We start from the raw sequence: 23,843 nt of genomic DNA, 5'->3' as shown, positions 1-23,843 counted from the left end.
ACTACTACTACTACTACTACTACTACTACTACTACTACTACTACTACAACCACCACCACAACCACCACCACTTACCACCACCACCACTGCTACGAGCATGAGTAATCTGTTCCATTTGTCTAGCATGGGGCTACAGGCAGCTGCTAGTAGGATGACTCACTGAAGCTCAGGATACCTAACTTTTACTGTTCTGTAATCTAGTTGTCTGCCTGTATGCCAGATTCACTGGTAGGGAAGCCTGACTGCTCCTCAGAATATTGGGTTCCCCCTGTCATATTCAGTGGCTTACTCCATTCTCCCTGGCTACTTCTGAGACACGTCTGCTTTTGGACTGTCACCAAGAATTCTTTTCCCCAAAAGGGGGACAGAAATAAGAGGTACTGAAAGTACAAACATGAATTGGCAATAGGAGTAGTCATTTATTCCCATCTGAAGAAAGCCATGATAAGCACAAGACAGTCATAAGTGAGCACTGCAGAATGACCAGAACAGAATTCAGAAACTCAGGTGGGAGGCCCCACTGGGACCTAGACTTTTTCTTTTGGCAGATGTTTTTTGCAAGACTGCTAATTAGCTATGTTACATTTCACCCATGTTGACACATTCATATCAGTCAACTGAGCTTGATCTTTGGGATCTCTCTGATGCTGATTCCTGCCTTGGTGCTTTTTCTCTTGGTGATAGGTGAACTGCTCGAAGCAGGCACTTTCTCCTATTGTCAGAAGGTGCCTTTCTAGGGTACACCACCTCTGTTGCTATGGCTGCAGGTCTCCAGGCCTTTGGAGTTCTCACAAGGTTCTGTACTTAAGAAAATACAAAAAGGAGGAGACCCTATCCCAGGTATTACCTGCCTGAATCTCTAGACCGCTCCAAGTTGTCCTTCCTTCAAATGGACAGCTTATCCATTTTTTAGCATATCTATAGAGTTCTGTATCAGAAGTCAATGATGGGGCACCCAATGATGTGTTAGACATGACTTCTTCTAAATTTCCACATGGTCACCAGGACTATCACCTCAGCTCCACAGAGGGCAGGGTCTACACTTGTATGATGCTGTATACTTTTCCAAGAACTTTCATATCCCTTTACTTACTATGACCTTCACTTTTAGTTCTTGGATTCTCCTGGCCCTGGGCACTCAAGCTTGGACCCTTGATGCTTTAAGCATTTTATGCAATCTTACATAGTCATTTCTAACGAATGGCCTGATATTGGAGTGGACCAGTGAACTGGGCTCTCAGCTCAATTCAACTTTGTTGGTCCTTGAATGAACCGGGCTAGCATGGAACACATCATCATCCTTGCCACCCTTCTCTCTGTACCTTCTCTTTTGTCTCCCTTAGCAGCTGGCTCACTCACTCCAGTTCTCTGTAGCAGACTTAGAGTATAATTCATTTGTAGAGATTAAATTTATAACTATTAATACATGTTAGATGATAGATTTGAAGAACTTCCTGTGTGTTGTTCACGTTAATCTTTCCTGAAAACAAGTATTTCTTAGTTCATGTTATTTGTTGCCCATAGTGAGCTTTCCCACCGAAAATCCCATGCCCATTTGGGCCTGTTTTAATACTCCTGTGTTAAAGGAAGGGCTGTTGGCCTTATTTTTCAAAAGAAGAAACTAAGGCTCATAGAATCATAGGTTTAGAGCTGGAAGGGTCCTTAGATGCCATTGAGTCCAACCTTCTTATTTTACAGATAAGAAAACTAACATACGTAGAGGTTAAATGACTTGCTCAGAGGCACAGTTTGTGAATGTTTGAAGCAGGATTTGAACCCAGGTCTTCCTTACTCCAAAGCCCAAGTTGTAGCTGCGATGGTATGCTGCCTATATTGAGTGTCCTGCCCAATATTACATGGCCCAGAAGTGACAAATCTAAGATGATGACAATGATGATAATATTTTAGACATATCTCACTTTAAGGTTTACACAGTGTTTTATGCTTATCATCTCAGCTGATCCCTGAAACAACTCTGTGAGGCAGGTGCTATGATCATTCTCCTAAGACAGAAGAGGAAACAGGTTGAGAGTGGTTAAGTGACTTTCTCAGATTTCTACAGCTTCTGTGCATCTGAGGTAGAATTCAGGACTTTTACTTCAGGTCTGATACTCTACTCACTACTCTACCAAGTTGTCTGATCTCAAGGCTATTGTTCTTTCTGATACACCACATTGCCTCTAAGGGTAAAAAGGGAAGTTTACTTCCCAGTATTACCCTGGGCATATACCTTTTTATTTCCAGGGTAGAGGAGGAGCTGATCTGATTTGTTCCCTCTTGTCTTTTTATAGGAGAGAAGCAGATTTCGGCAGAGCTGGAGGAGCTGTATGGAGACATTGATGCCTTGGAGTTCTACCCAGGCCTAATTATAGAGAAATCACTGCCCAATTCTATCTTTGGGGAGAGCATGGTGGAGATTGGGGCTCCCTTCTCTCTCAAGGGGCTCTTGGGGAACCCCATATGTTCTCCTGAGTACTGGAAACCAAGCACATTCGGTGGTGAGACTGGCTTCAACATTATCAAGACAGCCACGTTGCAGAAACTAGTTTGTCTCAATGTCAAGACATGTCCCTATGTCTCATTCCGTGTGCCTCACCCAGACCAAGTGGACAAGCAGAAGGTGAAGAGGCCATCTACTGAACTGTGAGAGAAGCATTGGCATTCTAGAAGACTGTCCATGGTTTCTCCTTTGTGATCTGGAATTTGGGTTCTTGGTTTCACATTCTAGAGTGTTGGGTCCTTAGTTAATTGTCCCAAATGTTCAGGAGCACTGCACTCTTAGGTAGCATTCCAGAGTTAGTCCTCTAGAGCTTTGGTTTCTGATAGACATTCATGAATATTGACTGATTTTCTGGAACCCCCAGATTCTAATTTGTTTCTCTGAAGAACTGATTTGCTCTATCCTCTCCAAATGAGTCATTAAGAGAACTTTGTTCACCTAGGGAAGGACTCTTCCATGAGCTTAGGGCCCAGGGAAATGCCATTGGCCTCAGATGTGGGGTGGGGTTTCTGGAGAAAGTGGGCAAAGTGGGATCTCTTCATGGCCCTCAGGTCCAACCTAGTGTGTTTGTATTGTGGATTTCTGGGGGCATGTTGGTGATAGTTACCATGGGTGGGCAGAGGGAACAGCTGACCTGAGCTTTCCTGACAGTACTCCTTCCCAAGAGGTCTTGCATCCTCCGCTGAGACTAATAAAATGATCTTTTTAAAGTTACTCCCTGCTTGTAGCCTGCTAACTTGGAACTGCAGCCCTGCCACTACCTTCTTGACCCTAGAAACGAGTGTAGACATATCACCATGTGCCTTTTGCCCTGCTCTATTTTCCTTCTATCATTTGTCTTTATAACGTGAGGTTAATGGTGTTTTATTTCTAAACCTTTCTGGTTTACCCATGTTGATCATAGTGCTTTAAATATATGGCTCAATTCCTCTTCCTAGTTATTTTTTAAAAAATTGTTTTATGTTTTAATGAACAAAAATCTGTTTTTCTCTCTCACTTCTTCTGCCACTAAGAAAAAGGAAGAAAAAAAAGAGGAAAGAAAGAACAAAAGAAAGTAAGAAAGGAGGAAAGAAAGAAAAAAAAGTAAAAACTATTGTAACAAATACATAGTCAAGTAAAATAAATCCACACATTGGGTATATCTAAAAATATATTTTACTCTGTACCCTGAATTCATCCATCATCTCTATGTCAGGAGGTAGATAGGACTGATTCATCATCAGTTTGGAATTGTGATTGGTCATTGCATTGATGAGAGTTTTTAAGCCTTTCAGACTTGTTTGTTATTCTATAATTGTTCTCTTTCTATTCACTTCACTCTGCATCAATTCATACAAGTCTTGCTAGGTTTCTTTGAAATGACTTCATTATTTGTTAGAACACTATAGTTTTTCATTACTTTCGTATACCATAATTGGTTCAGCTATTTCATAATTGATGAATGAATTCCTGGTTTGTTTCCAGTTCCTTGCTGCAAAATAAGTACAGCTACAAATATTTTCATACATATGATCCTTTCCTTTTTTCTTTGATATTTTTACAGTTTATGCCTGGTAAGAGTACTTCAAAGAGTACCTATTTGGTGACTTTTTGGCTGTAATTCCAAACTGCTTTCTAGAATTACTGTACCAATTGCATAGTTTCTCTAATAGTACATTAATGAGCCTATTTTCACACAGGCACTTCAACATTTATCATTTTCCTTTTTTTGTTTTTGGCCAACTTTGATTTACATTTCTCTATTATTGATATGGATCGGTTTTTTTTCAATATGGCTATTCATAGTTTGTCTTTCTTCCTTAGATAGCTGCCTTTTCAATGTCCTTTGACCATATATTAGTTGGGAAATGACTCATTCTTATAAACTTGAATCAATTTCTTTATATGTCTTGGAAAGGAGACCTTTATTACAGAATATTGCTACAAAGATTCTCCTCCTCCCCCCCCCCCAGTTACCTATTTCCCACCTTTTCTTTTTTGCTTTTTGGAGGGCAATTGAGGTTAAATGACTTGCCCAAGGTTACATGGCTAGTTTTTGTGTTAAGTGTCTGAGGCTGGATTTGAAATCAGGTCCTCCTGACTCCAGGGCTAGTGCTCTATTCACTGCACCACCTAACCGTCCCCAGTTACCTATTTCCTTTTTATTTTTAGCTCCATTGGTTTTTGTCTTTATTACTTCTCACTAAGATCTTCCTTTTCTGGGTTTTCATAAGGGGTTTTAATGACAAAGACAGCATTAGAAATATTTTTTGTAGTTCTTTCCATTTTACAAAGCAATTTCCTCACAAAAACTCTATAAGGTAGGTAGTACAAGCATTACTAGTCTCATTTTATGGATAAGAAAACTGAGGCCAAGAGAGTGATTTTCTCAAGGTCACTAATACCTTGGTGAGAAGGTATTTATTATATGTTTTCCTCCTAGAAAGGAAAGATCAAATTTGTGTGTGTGTGTCTGTGTGTGTGTGCATGCACATGTGTGTATAGGTAGAAGTTCAAAATTACCTTGAAGAATGCATGAGTTTTCAAAGTAATTTCACGCATATTATCTCATCTGATTCTTACAACAGCCCTATAGTTGAGATGCACAGAGCAGAGAATTGTTGTTCCCATTTTCTAGTTTGGGAAGGTGAGGTTCACAAAGGTGCCACAGCTGGAAAGAAGCAAAACAGAGATTAATAATAAATAATATCTCAAAAGTACTTTTCTCACAACAACCTGTGAGATAGGAAGTACAATTATTATCTGATTTTACTGGTGAATTAATTGAGGTGAGGCTTAGAGAAGTTAAAGGCTTGCTTAGAGCCACTCACACAGTATATGAATCTCTGACCCTTCCAACATCATTCTTTCCACCATATTCTGGGAGGTAGCCCAGGGCACCAAAGCCTGGCTCATCTTTGGGGAGGAGGATGGTGGACAATAGGCCCAATTCTGGCATGATAGGGTCATGAAAAAATGGTAAGAATTTACCAAGTATCTTTTATCAGCTTAGTAGGAATGGATAACTATGGATGGAAGTTGCAGAGAGAGACTTGAGCTTAACTGAATGGAGATTTTCTACCATTTAAAGTTGATCTAAAGTGGAACCATTTGCCATCTCTGAAATTTGCAGAGGAGACACTAGATGCTCCTGTTCAGGGTAAAAACAGTATTCTGGTTTAGGTGCAAGTTGGTCTAGATGACCTCTGAAGTTCCTTTCACCTTAGAGATTCTTGGCTTCTAAGCTTAACCTCAAACTAGGCTCTAGAGACACAGTAAATTGTGGAATTATATAATTTCAGAGCTGAAAGCAACCTTGCACATAAGAGATTAGAAATGGAAAGGACCTTGAAATTTAGAATGTCAGATTTTCATGGGACCTTAGAGATTATTTAACTAATATTTCTATTTACTAGTTGAAACTGAAGTCTAGTGGGTGGGAAGGACCTATCTAAGCCAGTACTTGAACCCAGATCTCTGACTAATTATATGACTCTTGCCAGGACAATATGATCTCAGCCTTTTTGTTGGCAGAGGTGAGGGGAAGGAACCTAGCCTTTATACTGAAGATCAGGGTGAGTGGGTCAAAGCATAAACCCCTGGATGGGAGAAGGGGAAGTGAGACCTCCATAAGGGATGTGAATGACTGCTCTCTTCCCTCTGATCTCTCAGAGGTAACTTTTCAGTCTCTAACCCCAGAGAGGGTGTCAGGATGAAAGGGGATGACACACTGGGAAAATTGGATGGTTCCTAGTGTGAAATGGGATCAGGAAACTTTTCTTTTCATGGCAAGGTCCCTGGTGTGGCCTAGCTAACAAAGCCATGAGAAGGTCACCCTGGAGGTGCCTGTTTTTCTGATTTTGACACTAATCTCTCCACTTGGGTGACAGGGATCTATACAATTCAACTAATTTAATTCATTGGATGAAAATTTCACTTCTGAACAAATGTCCAATTGGAAACCCACTGAACCAGTCTCTTTACTGATCCACTTCCCTGAAACTGCCACAAAATCTCCAGTGCTAGAGACTTTTCTCAATAACACATTATTTTGCATCATGCAGATCCATCTTATACTGAGAAACAGAACTGTCACCCTAGGCTTTTATTGGTACATATAGCCCATCTGGGTTCTAGCCCTTGGCTCTATTCCTAATCTGTGTACATTAGCCAAATCACTTCCCTTGGTTTCTTCCTTGTAAAATAATATTTAATCTGCTCACCTCACAGGGTTGTTGTGAGGATCAAATGATCAAATGAAACAGTGTTTGTAAATTTTTTTGTAAATTAAAACACTGTGTAAATGGAAGAAGTTATTGCACTGTTCCATCTTGTTCCCTTGGGTTTTAGTACCTTTCTCTGCCCCTAATTTGCTGGGTAACTTGAAGTCATTTCTCTGGCATTCTCTTTGGTATCAGTTTCATCATTATAAAATTAGAAGGCTGGGTTATGTCTAAGGTCTCTTCCACTTCTGACATCCTATGTTTATCTTGGGATTTTAGATCTAGAGCTTCAAGGGAACTCTGACACCATCTAGTCCAGCCCCTTCATTTTACAACTGAGGAAACAGAGGTCCAGGGAAGTTAAATGACTTTCTCAAGGTCACACAGGCAGGAGCACAGGTGGCATTTCAAAATAGGTCATTCTGAATCCAAGTGCCCTATCCCCTGTACAATATGCCTAACTCTTGGGGAAGGGGGTGGGTACCAAGGAGAAGGAGGGACTGACAAACACAAAGGATGTTCCCAAGGGCTAACCCAACAAGGTCCTCATTCTTGCCTTCTCTCTTTAGATTCTAAAAGAAAGACACCACTTAGGTAGTAAGCATGGGGAAGGACAGCATTAGAGCTAGAACAGCCAATGTGTGAGAGGCTAAGGGTAACCCAGTCTGGCACTGAGGGCTAATGCCGGGACCAGATCTGGGGTATATAGGATTCCTTTTTTTGCCCAAACATTTGCTCTGCCACTTGTTTCCAGAACCAGCAGGAACTTCAGAAGCCATCTCTTCTTACCCATGCCTGAACAGGAATATTCTTTTCTAGCAGATCTTACAAGTAGTCATCTGGCTTCTTTCTGAACAGTGAGGGGAAACCCACTGCCCCTGCAACAGTCCATTCCACTTTTGGACAACTATGATTGTTATGGAGCTTTTCTCTATATCAAGCCTAAACTTGCCTCTTGGCCACTTCCCTCCCTTTTGTTCCTAGTTTAGTCTTTTGAGCCAAGCAGAACATGTCTAATCTTTCTTGCAAGCACAGCCCTTCAAATATATAATGGCAGCTTTCATGTGCCCCTCCACCAAGTCTTCTCTTTTCCAAGCTAAACCCCCCCACCGTCAGTTCTAGACTCTCACAAGATTTGGCTAAAAGGCCCTTCCCCATCCTCATTGCCCTCAGTATTTGGTCTTTGGGTAAATTGTAAGTCCCCACAGAGTGCCTTCAGAGTTTTCCCCTTCCTCTACACCAGTGAGGAGACTCAAGAGGAATTAGGGCTGGGGCTGGGTTTAGGGGGAAAATCTGAACGACGAATTCAGACAATAAACATTTAGTAAGCACCTACTATGTGCCAGGCATCGAGCATGGTATTGAGAATACAAAATAAAAGAACGAAACCATCTTTGTCCTTGAGGAACTTACATTGTATCAGAGAAGGGCATACAATATGTCCACAGAAAATTATATACAAAGTAAATGCAAAACGAATACAGTTGAGAAGGAACAGAAAAAGCTTCATGATAGGAGAGTGTTTGGGTTGCATACTGAAAAAAGCCTTTAGATGGGCAGATGTAGGAACTGACTGGCAACATGTATTAAGCAACAGTGTTTACAGTATATAGTTCGATGGTCCAGATAGAAAATACAGAGGGAGTTAATGGTTCCTGTACAAAGGCTACTTATCAATTTGATGCAAAGCATCCTGGGATCATAGAGTGCATCCCTCTGCTAAAAAAAATGAGGTGACTGAATATCAGAAAAATTAAGATCACACAGGGAGTTAAGTAACCCATCAGAGGTTGAAACACAGCAAAGGCCTCAGTTTTAATGTCTGTAAAATGGGATTGTTGCATTGGATGATCTCTAAAGTCCCTTTAACTTAAAATCCTATGATCCTATGGTCTTTGGATTCTCAATTAGTCTTGGGGGAGACGTGGTCCTTGCCTAAGGCAAGTTTTCAGTTTGATGAAATGAATTGTAATTTTTTATAAAAGCTTAGAAGGAATGGAAAGGATATGATTGGTGGAAAGAAGGGAGAGTGAGACAAAGATTGGGGAATAGGAACCAAGCTATAAACAAAAAATGATTCAACCAGGCCCAAGAACTAAAAGAACATATGACATGGGATTACAAATCCCTCTGGTATGCCTGCTGCATATGAGACTTAGCATGTTCAATGAACATGCCTAGTTAGGACATTCATACAGAGAGTGTCAATCTTTGGCATTTAACTTTGAACAGTAACATCCAAAAAATATCAGGTTTGAGAGGAAACAAAGGATTCTCTAAGAATGGAAGGGATAGTCTAATGAGATCTAGGACTTTATCTTGCCTAGAAGCCTTCACAGATCCTGCTTCATGTCATTATTCCTCAGACTGTGCATAAAAGGATGAAGCATAAAGATGTTCTCAGTGTAGATGACCATCACTGACTTGTCCTTGATTGTGTATCTGGACAGAGACTGGAAATAGGTATCGATTATGGTCATCATAGTGAGGTGGGAGCCATAGATGAGAAAGGTTCTGTGTTTTCCTGTGACTGAGGCGATCTTTAGGATGGTGATGATACCTTGTTGGTGGAGACAATGTACAGAAAAGGGACCATGAAATAGTTTGCACCTTCATCGTCTCCATGATTTCACGAATATAAGTGGAGAGGCAACAGATCAGGTTCAATATTGTAGAAGTGGTGGACAATTCACTATGGAGAGGAGACATTAAAAAGGAGTAAAAAAACAAATCAGTCTAAAGTAGGAAAATCATTTGGGTACTACTAAAAATAGTGATTGCGAGGAACTGTCTGTTGGAGGATTTTCATGGCAATTTTATCTTACCTTTGGGACAAATGTTTTCAGTTAAGAGGGTACATAGTCAACCCCATGCCATATTTTGGAAGTTTATATCCATTTTTATCAATCAGTAAGTATTTATTAAGTATACTATGTGCCATATCTTATGCTAAGTACTGGAAATACAAAGACAAAAAAAAGTCCTTTCCATTAGGGAACTTGTCTATAGGGGAGATAACATATACATATATAAGTATATACAAAATAATTACATAAATATAACATAATTTTCTGGATTTGGAAAAGGTACTAACAGCTCTGGCAAATCTGGAGTGGCTTCATGTAGAAGGTGATGTTGAAGGTAAACTTTGAAGATAACTAGGAGTTCTTAGAGGCATAAATGAAAAGAGAGTGAATACCAGGTATGGAAAACAACCTATTCAAAGACAGGAAGATGGGAAATGGAATGTGTGTAAAGCCAGTAGGAAAGCCAGTTTAGATGGGACTATAGAGTGTTGAAGAGGAATGATGTATATAATAAGTTTGAATACATAGATTGAAACCAGGTTGTGAGGGTTTTAAAGGTCAAACAGAGAAGCCCATTTTTGATGCTAGAGGTAATAGGGAGCCCGTGGAGTTTATTAAATAGTTAAGTGACCTCATGACCATATTTCCTGGTGGGACATATATAAATAAGCTGCTTCAACAGGCAAAATTTAGAGGATCAAGTAATACTACACAGAAACTCAATTTCCATCTTCCTACAGACAATTTCTAGACAGCTCACAGCTCAGCCCACTGGGAGGATTGTCATGACCCCCATCCCTTAAGTTATCCCCAGTTACTAGGTTAATTACTGTTAAAGTCCAGTTGCATATATTTTCTCATAATGGATAAAGTCATCATTAAACCAAAGGAAAAATATTTTTAAGAGCTGGACCTGCATATGAATCTATCATCTGTCTGTCTGTCTGTCTGTCTGTCTGTCTATCTATCTATCTATCTATCTATCTATCTATCTATCTATCTATCTATCTATCTATCTATCTATCAATCTATCTATCTACCTATCTACCTATCTATCTATCTGTAACTATTGGATAAGTGGAGGAGGCTAAGTTTGGGATTGGGAACAGAGGTCCTCTGGTAATGTTGAAACCTATTCGTGAAGTGTGCTCATGCTAGAGATGCCTGGGCAACTACAGTCTTAGATGTACCATATCCATTTAGTAATAGAAGCCTCTTATACCTTACCTGTCTTGTTAGAGGGCCCATCTTGCATTATCTGATTCATAATGAGCAATTCTGGTGATGATATGGTTCAGTAGCCACTAGAATTCAATAACATAAAAGCATTTTTCCCCCTTAAAATAGTATATCAAGTAGCCACATTAGAGAGTTTATAGCTCCAGAAATCTGTTGTTTAATCCAGCCACCTTTGGCGCCTGCCAAAAATTCCACTTGTCCTGGTCATTAAAAAGATACCTCTAGGAACATAATGTCTGTAGAATCAAAAGGTCTCAAGAAAAGAAACTGTTGGAAAACCTGCTTTAATTTTCTCAGGGCTGTAATCTGATCCCCATTTAAAAGAGGCAGACGTAACAGTAATTCAATAAGTGAGAAACATTAAAATGCCAAAATGCAGAATACAAATTCTTCAAAGTTCAAGGAATACCTCCTTCTTATTCTTTGAAAGAGCAAGTGTTAATAGTTTATTGCAGACTGTATTTGGAACCATCTCTATTCTTCCCATCCAATATATCCCTAAAAACTTAATTGAAGAGACTGGATCCTAAGTTTTCTTTGGGTTAATGTCTCATTCCTTGCCTCTTATACAAGTCCCCATTTGATGTAAGGGTTTTGCTAGCATGGCATCATCTGGTTCAGTTACCAGTACTTTAAAATATAATGGTAGACTTCAATGCCCCTGGAAGTGGGGCCTCTTTCAAGTCTCTGCCTACCAAACCATTGTAATATGAAGTAGAATTCAACTGATCTTAGAGAAGCATGGTGAAAATACATTGAGTCCTTTCTAGGAAAAACAAATTGAACCAAATGCTGATTGGGCCCTACTCTTCCTTTTGGGTAGGGTTGAGATATTCCAGATGCCTGCCCCTTGATCAGCTTATCTGCACAGAAGTGTTAATGACTGATCTTTGTAGCTTCATCCAACAGTATTTACATTTAAGTAGGGGACAGTGCTTTATCTCAAAGAATTGGACTTTAATGGTGGGATTTCTGGTAATGTGGTATGCTGGTATCTCTTAAATCTCTTAAATTTGTGAGCCAAGAAGACATGGTGCCAGTGGAGAAAAGATGGACACAATGAAAATTTCTCCATGTACTTAGAAGTTCATCAGATTGATATCTACACTTTGATACTGATAATGAGAGCTCTTCTCAGATCTATTTAAGGAAGGGACACAAGGCAGCTTTCTCATTTCCCATGTGGCTGTTTACAGGGACTTTGTCATCTAGAAACTTATCTTCCTCAAAGATCATATCAACTCTGAAACTCATGCCTCCTCAGTATTTTCCACCCCTTGGACTCCTTTCCTTTTGATTGGAGAAGGTGGAGAGTAACCATGAAGAATTCCTTCCAAACCCTCTACTTAATGAGAGGGTCCAAAGGAGCCACCTCATCACTCCCCTTCTGGTTTCAGGACTTCATCATACTCCCCATGCCATTCTTTTCCCCTCCCCTTGCCCCTAGTTTTCAGCTTCTTTTTATATATTATCACCCCCCATTAGGTTATGAGTTCCTTTTTTTGTATCCCTAGTCTTAACACAGGGCCTGGCACATAATGGGTATTTATTAAATGTTGATTAAGACTGACTGATTGGCACAGAAGTTCTAATCTGCTCTTTTTTTCTAACCTGGGTTGGTTTGCCCCTCCTTAGGGAGCCTAGTGGTCTCGGACTTGTGGAGATTCAGTATGTTAGTGGCAGACTTGGTGCAGACATCCAATTAGCTTTAACTCTGCTGAAGCTCAGAACTCCTGAGCCCTATTACCTTGTTTTATAGTCCTCAATTTTATGGGGTTCAAGACATTTTCCAGAGAAACCTCTAGATCAGAAAGCATACTTTCCTGTTCTTGTTCAATTATTTCATCATGTCTCACTCTTCCCGACTCCATTTGGAGTTTTCCTGGAAAAGATACTGGAGTGAGATTTTCTTTGTAGCCACACAGAAGTCAAGTATCAAGCTGCTGCCAGTGACTGAACAAGATGATGCTGAGCACAAAAGGCAGAGAAGACTTCGTGGTTAAGGTCCAGGGAGCTTGCCCTGGTCCTATTCAGCTGATGAGGTCCAATGCTTCTTCTTCGAATGCAAAATTCAAAATGGGGCATCAGGCATTCATTTCATCTACACCCGAGAAGGCAGACCAAGTGAAGAAGCATTTGTTTAACTTGAATCAGAAGCTGAAGTCAAATTGGCACTGAAAAAAGACAGAGAAACACAGATATGTTGAAGTATTCAAGTCAAACAAAGTTGAAACAGATTGGGTGCTGAAGCATACTGGTCCAAATAGTCTTGAAACTGCCAGTGGTGGCTTTGTGCACCTTAGAGGATTCGCATTTGGCTGTAGCAAGGAAGAAATTGTTCAGTTTTTTTCAGGGTTGGAAATCATGTCAAATGGGATAACATTGCCAGTAGACTTCCAGGGGAAGAGTATGGGGGAGGCCTTTGTGCAGTTTGCTTCATAGGAAAGAGCTGAAAAGGCTCTAAAGAAACACAAGGAAAGAATAGGGCACAGGTACATTGAAATCTTCAAGAACAGCCAGGCAGAAATTTGTACTCATTATGATCCTCCTCGAAAGCTAATGGCTGTGCAAACAGGTCCTTATGACAGGCCTGGGGCTGGCAGAGGCTATAACAGCAGTGTCAGAAGAGCTGGGTTTGAAAGACGGAGGCGAGGTGCCTACAGTGGAGGGTATGGAGGCTATGATGATTACAATGGATAAAATGATGCATATGGCTTCGTGTCGAATAGATTTGGAAGAGACTTCGATTACTGTTTTTCAGGAATGTCTGATCATAGATATGGAGATGGTGGATCCACTTTCCAGAGTACAACAGGCCATTGTGTGCACATGAGAGGATTACCTAACAGAGCTACTGAAAATGCTATTTATATTTTTTTCTCACAACTCAACACTGTTCAAGTACACATTGAAATTGGACCTGATGGCAGAGTGACTCGAGAAGCAGATGGTGAATTTGCTACTCATGAAGATGCTGTGGCAGCTGTCAAAAAACAAAGCCAATATGTAGCACAGACATGTAGAACTCTTCTTGAATTCTACAGCAGGATCAAGCAGTGGTGCTTATGGTAGCCAAATGATGGGAAGCATGGGCTTGTCAAACCAGTCCAGTTATGGTGGTCCAGCTAGCCAGCAGCTGAGTGGGGGTTACAGAGGAGGCTACGGTGGTCAAAGCTGCATGAATGGATATGACCAAGTTTTACAGGAAAACTCCAGTGATTTTCAATCAAACATTGCAGAGGGAGCCAAGGAGCAATGAACAGCAGCTACTATAGTAGCGGGAGCTGTGCATCTATGGGAGTGAATGGAATGGGAAGGACGTCTGGCATGTCCAGTATGAGTGGTAGATGGGGAATATGATCCTGATCACTGACTCTTGGTCAACTTATTTTAAAGAAAACAAACAAACAAAAATGAAGTTTAACAGTTTTGCAATACAAGTTTGTGATTTATGCTTATTGTCAGTGAAATCAGGATTGTTTTAAAAACTTTCAGTTTCAGTATTTTTGAACACAGAAAACCATTCATCTAGGATGTAATAACCAAGTTGAGTAAAGACTATGTTAAACAATTTCAATTTTTCTCCAGGTAGTTATGTTGTAGGAGTGGACTTAAGCAGTAAGCTTATTTAGGTTAAAGCAGTTTCAATTATGTTAAATGCTGCTCTTCTCCCACATTACATGGAACTCTGTTTGAGATGCATGTTGGGAGACATGCTTTTTTGTAAAACAAATATAGGAGCTCTGTCTGCGATTCAAAAGTGAAACATTTGGCATACTTGTTCTATTTTAAGCTTTTTTTTTAAGTTAATGGGGACAGTTTTGAGACTCAATACGAATACTTTAGGATTTGATCTTGGTGTTTGTATTAAATTCTGAGGCCTTGATTTAAATCTTTTGTTGTATTGTGATTTTCTTTTAGGTGTATTGCGCTAAGTGAAACTTGTTAAAGAAATCTTCTTTTCAAACAAAAAAAAAAGATACTGGAGTGATTTGCCATTTCCTTCTCCAGCTCACTTTTATAAATAAGGAAACTGAGGCAAACAGGCTTAAGTGACTTGCATAGCATCACACAGCTAGTAAGTGTCTGAGGTTAGATTTAAACTCACAAAGATGAATCTTCCTGATTCTAGGTCTGACATTCTATCCATTGTACCCCTAGAAGCCCCCATTTCTTTGTTATTGTTTTAATCAATTAGTCATGTTCAACGTTTCGTGACCCAATTTAGGGTTTTCTTGGCAAAGATACCGCAGTGGTTTGCTATTTCCTCTCCACCTCATTTTATAGATGAGAAAATGGAGATAATTCGTGCCAGATGTCCAAGATCCCCTAGCTAATAAGTGTCTGAGATGGGATTGGAATTCAGGTCTTCCTGACCCCAGGCCCAGCACTCTACCCAACTCTGCCACCTAGCTGCTTCATACTTACCTACTGTTGCCTATTATCCTCTGCTCCCATTGAAACTGACATCTTCATGCAGGTAATTAACAAACTCACTAAACTATCCTCTGATTTCAGTGTACTTTTTTTTTTCAGTGTACTCTTGGCTCTAATTAATTTTGTTTAAGCACAGACACAGACAGATAGACACAGAGTTTTTGTTTTGTTGGGTTTATTTTTGGCTTTTTGGAGGGGAGAAGGCAGGGCAATTGGGGTTAAGTGACTTGCCCAAGGTCACATGGCTAGTTTTTGTGTTAAGTGTCTGAGGTCAGATTTGAACTCAGGTCCTCCTGGCTCCAGGGCCGGTGCTCTACTCACTGCGCCACCTAGCCACCCCATGGTTTGCCATTTCTTTCTCCAGCTCATTTGAAAGATGAGGAAACTGAGGTAAGTGATTTTTTTTCGATGTCACACAGCCAGTAAGTGTCTGCAGCCAGATTCAAACTTAGGAAGATGAGTATCCCTGACTTCAGACCTGCCTGATATTCCACCCATTGCACCACCTAGCTACTCAAGGAAGTAGAAAGTTCCCCATTATTGAACACATTCAAACAAAAGGATACTTGTTAACAATATTGTATGAGGAAATCTTTTTAGGCATGACTTCTGAAACTCAGTGATTCTATATAAACAATAAAACATTTAAGGAGAAAAACAAGGAAATGATACCGTGCAAAAACGTAGAAGAATTTATCTTTATAAGTCCGTGTGAAAACCAAAAATTAAATAATGCTCAACTGAAGAAGAAAGTTACATCTCTACTTAATGGAATTTAGAAAAAGGACAAAGCAAAAAGCCAACAGGAAACAGTAAAAGAGAAATAACCAAGATACTACCTGAGATCAATATTATTGCCAATAAGAAAACAACAATTAATAAAACCTAGAGCTGTGTTTGTCAAGGCCAATAAAACTGATTTTAAAAATCAGCAAACAACTTAATGAAAAAGAAGAGGGCATGCCTCAAACTTCAAAATTACAATGATAATAATCAAGGATATGGTCAGATATTACCACATACAAATATATGCTGTGCTCATATGTAGTCAAGCTGAACTCCGATTACTACAACAGATCATTAAAGACATGGTTAGTGAGCATGGAAATGATGATTTCAAAGAGCTAGTCTGATTTTATCAATAACAGGTTGGTCATGCCAGACTGACCTTATTCCTCTTTGTGATAAGTTACTAACACTGTAGATCAAGGGATTACTGTAGATATAGTTCAGTGAGACCATAGCAAAATACTGAATGAAGTATCTCATAATATTCTGGTAGAAAAAAAAAAGGTGGATAGATATGGACTAGATAATGAGACAATTACGTAGATTCAGAACTGCTGAATGACTGGATTCTATGTCAATCTGCAGATCTCCAGGAAGAGTTCCAGGAATCTCTGCTTGGCCTGATGCTGCTTCACATTTTTATCTATGACTTGGATGAAAACATTAGATAAGATGTTCATCATATTTGCAGATGACACAAAAGCTATAAAGGTTAGTCAACATATTGAATGAGAGAATTTAAAAAATCTGGAGAGGCTAGAGCCCTGAGCTGAATCTAATAAAATGCAATTTAGTAGGATCAAATAAAAAATGCTTTGTTTGTCCTTAAAAAAGTCATACTCATAAACACAAGATGCAAACAACATGATTAGATAACAGAATGAAAAAGATTTGGGGCTTTTGTGGACTGAGAGGTCAGTGTGAGCCAACAGTCATGTGGCGGCTCCTCAAATTAATGTTATTTTGGGCTGCATTTAGAACTTCTAGTCTAGAATTCTAGGAATTCAAATTTCTAGGTTTCTAGTTTCTAGGAATAAGGAAGTGATGGTCCTGATCAGACCACACACAGTATCGTGTTTAATTTTAAGAATTGTAGTCTAAAGGCACTGATAAATTCAAAGCATCCAGAATATGAAATCCATTTAAATCCATGGGAGGAATGGATGAAGGAATTGGAACTGTTTAGTTTCGAGAATAAAAGACTCATAGAAGACATTATAATTGTCTTCAATTACTTGATGGCAACTGTTAGGTGGAAGAGATAGTAGATTTGTTCTGTTGGACTCTAAAATACAAAACTAGGAGCAACAGGTAGAAATTGCAGAGAGCAAAATTTAGGATTGATGTAAGGACAAAATTTTTTAATATTTGATATAACCAAAAAGTGGAATGGGCTTCATTGGAGGTCTTCAGTTTGAGCTTATATTATCGCTTGTTGTGTATTTTGGAGTGGGGATTCCTTTTGGGAGTGGAGGCAGAGTGTAGATACTTCCAAATAAAGAACTCGATAGTACTGCTTGCAAACTTGGAAGTGTTTGTTGCATAAATCTAAAGGAAATAGCACATTATTTTTAAAGATACAAAATACTCAAATCAACAAAACAAGAAGTAGACCTCTATTATCATCTTTTAAAAATATTTTCCCCAACTACATAAAAAACAATTTATTTATTTATTTTTAGTTTTCAACATTCATTTCCACAAGATTTTGAGTTATAAATTTTTCTCCCTGTCTTTCCTCTATCCCCCACCCTGAAATAGTGAGCCTACCGAGTACCCCTTCCCCCAATCTGTTCTCTCTTATATCTTCTCCCATCCCTCCCCCTAACTTCCTAGTAGGGCAAGATTGATTTCTATACCCGAGTGCCTGTATATTTTATTTCCCAGTTGTATATAAAAATAAATTTTTTTTAAACATTTGTTTTTAAAAATTTGAGTTCCAGACTTTTTCCCTTCTTCCCTCCTCACCCACCTCCACTAAGAAGATAAGCAATTAAATGTAGGTTGTACATGTGTAGTTATGCAAAACATTTCCATAGTAGTTATATTGCGTAAGACTAATTATATTTCTCTCCATCCTATCCCACCCCCCACTTATTCTATTTTATCCTTTGACCCTGTACCTTTTCAAAAATGTTTGCTTCTAACTACCCTCTCCCCCAATCTGCCCTCCCTTCTATCATCCTCCCTCTTATCCCTCCCCCCCCCCCCATTTTCCTGTAGGGTAAGGTACCCAATTGAGTGTGTATGTTATTCCCTCCTTAAGCCAAATTCAATGAGAGTAAGATTGTCCCATTCCCTTTTACCTTCCTGCTCTTCCCCTCCTTTGCAAGTTTTCTTTTGCCTCTTTTTTATGAGATGATTTTACCCTAATCTATCTCTTCCTTTCTCCTTCTCCCAATAAATTCCTCTCTCACCTCTTAATTTTATTTTTTTAGATATCCCTTCATATTCAACTCATTCTGTGCTGTCGTCTATGTATACATGTACATGCATACGCACACACTCACATGTATATTTATACACACATACACCCTCCTATACATACATATATATGTATGTATACATAAATAAATATATGTTCCCTTTATCCTCATACTGAGAAAAGTCTTATGAGTTACATTTATCATTTTTTCATGTAGGAATATAAATAGTTCAACTTTAATACGTTCCTTATGATTTCTTTTTCCTGTTTACCTTCTCATGCTTCTCTTGCTTCTTGTATTTGAAAGTTAAATTTTCTGTTCAGCTCTGGTTTTTTCATCAAGCATGATTGAAAATCCTCTATTTCATTGAATGACCATATTTTCCTCTGAAGCATTATACTCAGTTTTTCTGGGTAGGTGATTCTTGGTTTTAATCCTAGCTCCTTTGACCTCCAGAATATCATATACCAATCCCTTTGATCCCTTAAAATGTAGAAGCTGCTAGGTCTTGTGTTATCCTGATTGTGTTTCCACAATACTCAAATTGTTTCTTTCTGACTGCTTGCAATATTTTCTCCTTGACCTGGGAACTCAGGAATTTAGCTATAATATTCCTAGGAGTTTTCTTTTTGGGATCTTTTTCAAGAGGTGATAGGTAAATTCTTTCAATTTCTATTTTGCCCTCTGCTTCTAGGATATCAAGGCAATTTTTCTTGGTAATTTCTTGAAAGATGCTGTCTAGACTCTTTTTTCAATCATGGCTTTCAGGTAGTTCAATAAATTTCAGATTATCTCTCTTGAATCTATTTTCCAGGTCATTGGTTTTTCCAATGAGATATTTCACATTGTCTTCTATTTTTTCATTTGTTTGGATCTGTTTTATAGTATCTTAATTTCTCATAATGTCATTAGCTTCCATTTGATCCAATCTAATTTTGAAGGAATTATTCTCTTTGGTGAGTTTTTGAAATTTCTTTTCCATCTGGCAAATTTGGCTTTTAAGGCATTCTTTTCCTCATTAGCTTTGTAGGCTTCTTTTGCTATTTGAATTAGTCTATTTTTTAAGGTGTTATTTTCTTCATTATTTTTTTGGGTCTCCTTTAGCAGGCTGTTGACTCACTTTTCATGCTTTTCTTGCATCATTCTCATTTCTCTTCCCAATTTTACTCCACTTCTCTTACTTGGTTTTCAAAATCCTTCTTGAGCTCCTCTATGTCCTGTAACCAGTTCATATTTTTCTTGGAAGCTTTTGATGCAGGAGTTCTGACTTCATTGTCTTCCTCCCATTCCATGTCCCCAAAAAAAGGATTTTGTGGTTTTATTGTGCTTCCTCTGCTTGCTCATCTTGCCAGCCAATTACCTGACTTTTGAGCTCTTTGCCATGGTAGAACTCTGCTTTCAGATTGCAAAGAGCTATGTCCCAAATTGCTCAGGTTTTTGCAGCTGCCAGAGTTATTAGGAAGGTACCCTCTCTACAACCCCTACAAGCTTTGGCACACTGGCCACATGCCCCAGGACCACCACCCAAGACCAGGATCCAGATCCAAGCAGGTGAGAGCAAGAGTGATTATCCTCTGAATGGTCACTTGTTCTCCCTACAATCTGCAGGCCAGGACCTCTGGAGGCAGCCATGGGCAGCAGCTGCAGCTGCTGTTGGTCGGAGCTGCCCTGGGGCCAGAACTTAGAGGCTCATGCTGTGGGACTGCGCTCAGCTCCCAGCGTGGTGTGATAGACCCTTCCTGTTGGCCTTCCAGGCTTCCTTCAGTAGGAGATTTATTTCTCCCTGTCACTTTGTGGATTCTGTAGGTCTAAAATTTGTTTAGAGTAATTTTTTTTTACATGTATTGGAAGAGATTGGAGAGAGAGCCCATGCCAAGTTCATGCTTTTACTCTGCCATCTTGGCTCTGCCCTCCATAAAAACAATTTTTAACATTCATTTTAAAAAGATTTTAGTTCAAAATTCTCTCTCTCCCCACTCCTTGAAAACACAAATAATTTGATTTAGATTATACATGTGAAGTCATGTAAAATATCTCTCCATATTATTCATGCTGCAAAAGAAAGCACAAACAAAACAAAACAAAATGAAGAAAGTAAAAAGTATCCTTAAATCTGCATTCAGAATTTATTACATCTCTCTCTCTGCAGGTGTACAGCATTTTTCATCATGGGTCCTTTGGAATTATTTTGGATTACTCTCTTGATTAGGGTAGCTAAGCTAAGTCATTCATAATTGATCCTCCTTACAATATTGCTGTTTTTGTGTACAGTGGTCTGGATCTGATCTGCTCACTTCACATTGCATCAATTCATGTAAATCTAGCCAGGTTTTTCTTAAACCACCCTGCTTGTCATTTTTTTATAACACAATATTACTCCATTACAATCATATAGCACAACTTGTTTAGTCATTCTCTAGTTGTTGGATATTCCATCAATTTCCAATTTTTTGCAACTAGAAAAAAGCTTTTATAAATATTTCTCTATAGATAGATCCTTTTCCCCTTTTTATATAAAAAATCTCTTTGGGGTGGTATTACTAGTAGTGGTATTACTGGATCAAAGGTTGTATGGCTTTATAGCCCTTTGGGCATAGTTCCAAATTGCTCTCCAGAATAGTTAGATCAATTTACAATTCTAACCAGTGCAGTAGGGGCCCAATTTTTCCACATCCCTATCCAGCATTGTCATTTCCCTTTTCTTTCACATTAGCCAAACTGATATGTATGAGGTAGCATTTGTTTAAACTTGCATTTCCCTAATCAGTATTTAGATCATTTTTTTCATGTAACTATTGATAACTTTAATTTCTTCTTCTGAAATTTGCTTGTTCATATCCTTTGGCCACTATTCAGCTGGGGAATAGCTCTTATTTTTATAAATTTGACTCGGTTCCCTATATATTTGAAAAATGAGGCCTTTATCAGAGAAACTTGTAATTTTTTTTAGTTTCCTGCTTTCCTTCTAATCTTGGCTGCATTGATTTTAAATTTACTATAATCAAAATTCTCCATTTTGCATCTTGTGATGTTTTCTATCTCTTGTTTAGTTATAAATTCTTCCCTTCTCCATAGATATAACAGGTAAACTATTCTTTGCTCTCCCAATTTGTTTATGGTATTACCCTTTATGTCTAAATCTCGTACCCATTTTGACCTTATCTTGATATGTGGTATAAGATATTGGTCTATAACTAATTTCTGCCATACTGTTTCCCAGTTTTCCCAGCAGTTTTTGTCAAAGAGTGAATTCTTGTCTTGAAAGTTTGGCTTTTAGGTTTATCAAACACTAGTTCATTATAGTAATTTGTTACTGAGTATTACATATGTAATCTATTCCACTGACCTACCACTATATTTCTTAGGTCCACATCTTAACCTGTAACATGTCATTAGGTGACTTTTTTTTTTTTTAAGCAATTGGGGTTAAGTAACTTGCTCAAGGTTACACGGCCAGTTATTTCTGGGTGTGGTGCTGAGTGTCTGAGCCCAGGATTCGATCTCCAGGTTGTCCCAACACTGGAACCAGTGCTCTTACTCGCTGAGCCACCTGGCTGCCCCCATTAGGTGACTTGTACCATCTTCCACAAGTGAAAGAACTTGGGATGAGAGTTGTCACACTCACCATCCATTTTTTCAGCTTCTATCTTTTCAAGAATTCATGCAGTCCACGTTTTCTGTTAACATCTTGAAGGACCAAAGTCAGGGTTTGCTCTCCCTCTGTGCTTCATCTTGATCCTCAATCTGATCAGCAGCCAACATGGTTCTGCTTCTCCTTGTCTTCAGTTTGATCTTGCTATTCCAGTCTCTTACAGTATTGATTCTGTTCAGAAAAGTGTTACAGCTCATTTAGAATGGAATATACAGGGAGAACATAATTCTTAGCTCTTAGAAATTGTCTAGCTCTTTCAGGAATGCTGAGGGTCAGAATGATTCTAGAGCATTTAAAACTTTCTGTACTTTTGCCTAGGTCCCATCATCTTGTTCTCTATGTGAAAGGTCTCAGGAACTGTGAGGACCTACCTACTCTTACTTAGATCACTTAAGACTGATATTGTCCATTATCAATAAGTTAATGTTAAAAGAAATCTAAAGCACTCATTTTCCCCAGGACTTTTGGCAGTCTACCTCCTGATCTCTTAGTGTTTCCCACTGTATCTTTTGCAATTCAGATTGGTACTTCTGCTACCTTTTCCTTTGCCAATACATTTTTCCACCTTCCTATCCAGTAACTGGGATAAGGTATGCTAATTGTCCCAGTGATCCTTCTCACTAGAGATCTCTGAAGTGAGAGATGGAATCATCTCCTCACATTGTTGGTGTCTGTAATATAAAGGAGAAGGAGAAGAGTCTTCACTAAGGGAGAAGACCAATTCTTTGACACTCTGAATCTAGATCCCCTCTCTTTACCATCTGCAGCAGTCTTGGAGCTCTTGTGTGTGTGTGGGGGATACTTTTTAGGGAGGAAGCAAATTTCTCTGATGGAAGGACAAGCACCTGGACCTTCAGTGGGTTCAGAACCTTGGGATCTCAAAGTAATGGGAATCTCTTCTGAAATAAGGGAAAGAAGATCATTGGATCAGGAATTATTGGAACACAGGATCATATGGACTTTTAGTTTAATGAGATCTTAAGCAGGGGTTCTCAATCTTGTTTTTGTCATGGACCCTCCTTTGGTGATCTGGTGAAACCTATGGTCACCTTCTCCCCAGAATGTCTATGTAGGCATAAAACAAAAAGCATAGAATTACAAAGGAAACAATTCTATTTAAATACAGTTATAAAAATGTCTTTTTTTAAAAGAAAGAAATTCAAGTACTCCAGGTTAAGAACCTCTACCTTAGAGATAATCTAGTACCTCCTCCCACACCCCATTTCCTTACCTAAGGAAACAGAAACACAGAAAAATAAAGCCTGCTCTAGGTAACATAGGTAGCCAGTTAAGGAAGGCAAGATTCTAAACCATGTCTTCTGAATCTAAATCCCATTCTTTTTACATTGTGCCAAACATAATTTGTTAGACTTGGAAGGGACTTTAAAGGAGAGACAGAGATAGGGAGGGGGGTGGGGGTAGTGATGTGCTCCAGGTCACACAGATAAGTAAACAGCTGAGCTGGGGTCTGACTTTCTTGTGAATTCAGTGGTGTTTCCATTATTCCATACTACTTCCAGTCTGGTACTTAAGGTCTTATTAGTTCCATCTCTGCCAGCAATTGGATAAATAGCCTTAAGCAAGTGCCTTTCAGGACCTTTCTCTTTTCTAGTCTGTTCCCCTTTGTGGGTTTCAGTCTCCCTCTTTGCAAAGCAGAGGAAGGATAGAGGGTTTGTATTTAAGATTCTAAAAGGTCACTTATTATTTTAAGATTCTGCCAATTTGGGGGACAAAGTTTTTGCTAGAATTGATGGGGTACCTGGGGTCTAGGTCAAACCAACTTGTAAAACC

General features: G+C 39.0%; 1 protein-coding gene and 1 pseudogene across 2 annotated transcripts in view; both read left to right on the top strand.

The window, feature by feature from the left end:
• Positions 1 to 3,214, top strand: part of LOC138150362 (prostaglandin G/H synthase 1-like) — a 52,377-nt gene extending 49,163 nt beyond the window's left edge. For both annotated transcript variants that reach the window (XM_069073748.1, XM_069073747.1), the window contains one exon: positions 2,292 to 3,214. In XM_069073748.1, the coding sequence (XP_068929849.1) occupies positions 2,292 to 2,647 (356 nt within the window). In that variant the 3' untranslated portion in view covers positions 2,648 to 3,214. The remainder of the gene's footprint in view (positions 1 to 2,291) is intronic.
• Positions 3,215 to 6,931: 3,717 nt separating this feature from the next.
• LOC138150363 (heterogeneous nuclear ribonucleoprotein H-like) lies at positions 6,932 to 14,640 on the top strand (annotated as a pseudogene).
• The last annotated feature ends 9,203 nt before the right edge of the window (positions 14,641 to 23,843 follow it).

The sequence above is a fragment of the Petaurus breviceps genome, unplaced genomic scaffold (genome assembly GCF_028583685.1).
Source record: "Petaurus breviceps papuanus isolate PSGF00001 unplaced genomic scaffold, PetGlider_PUasm1.0 90879, whole genome shotgun sequence".
NCBI classification, from domain to species: domain Eukaryota; kingdom Metazoa; phylum Chordata; class Mammalia; order Diprotodontia; family Petauridae; genus Petaurus; species Petaurus breviceps.
The sequence above is the reverse complement of the archived record's forward strand: the minus strand, read 5'-3'. Positions and strand labels throughout refer to the sequence as shown.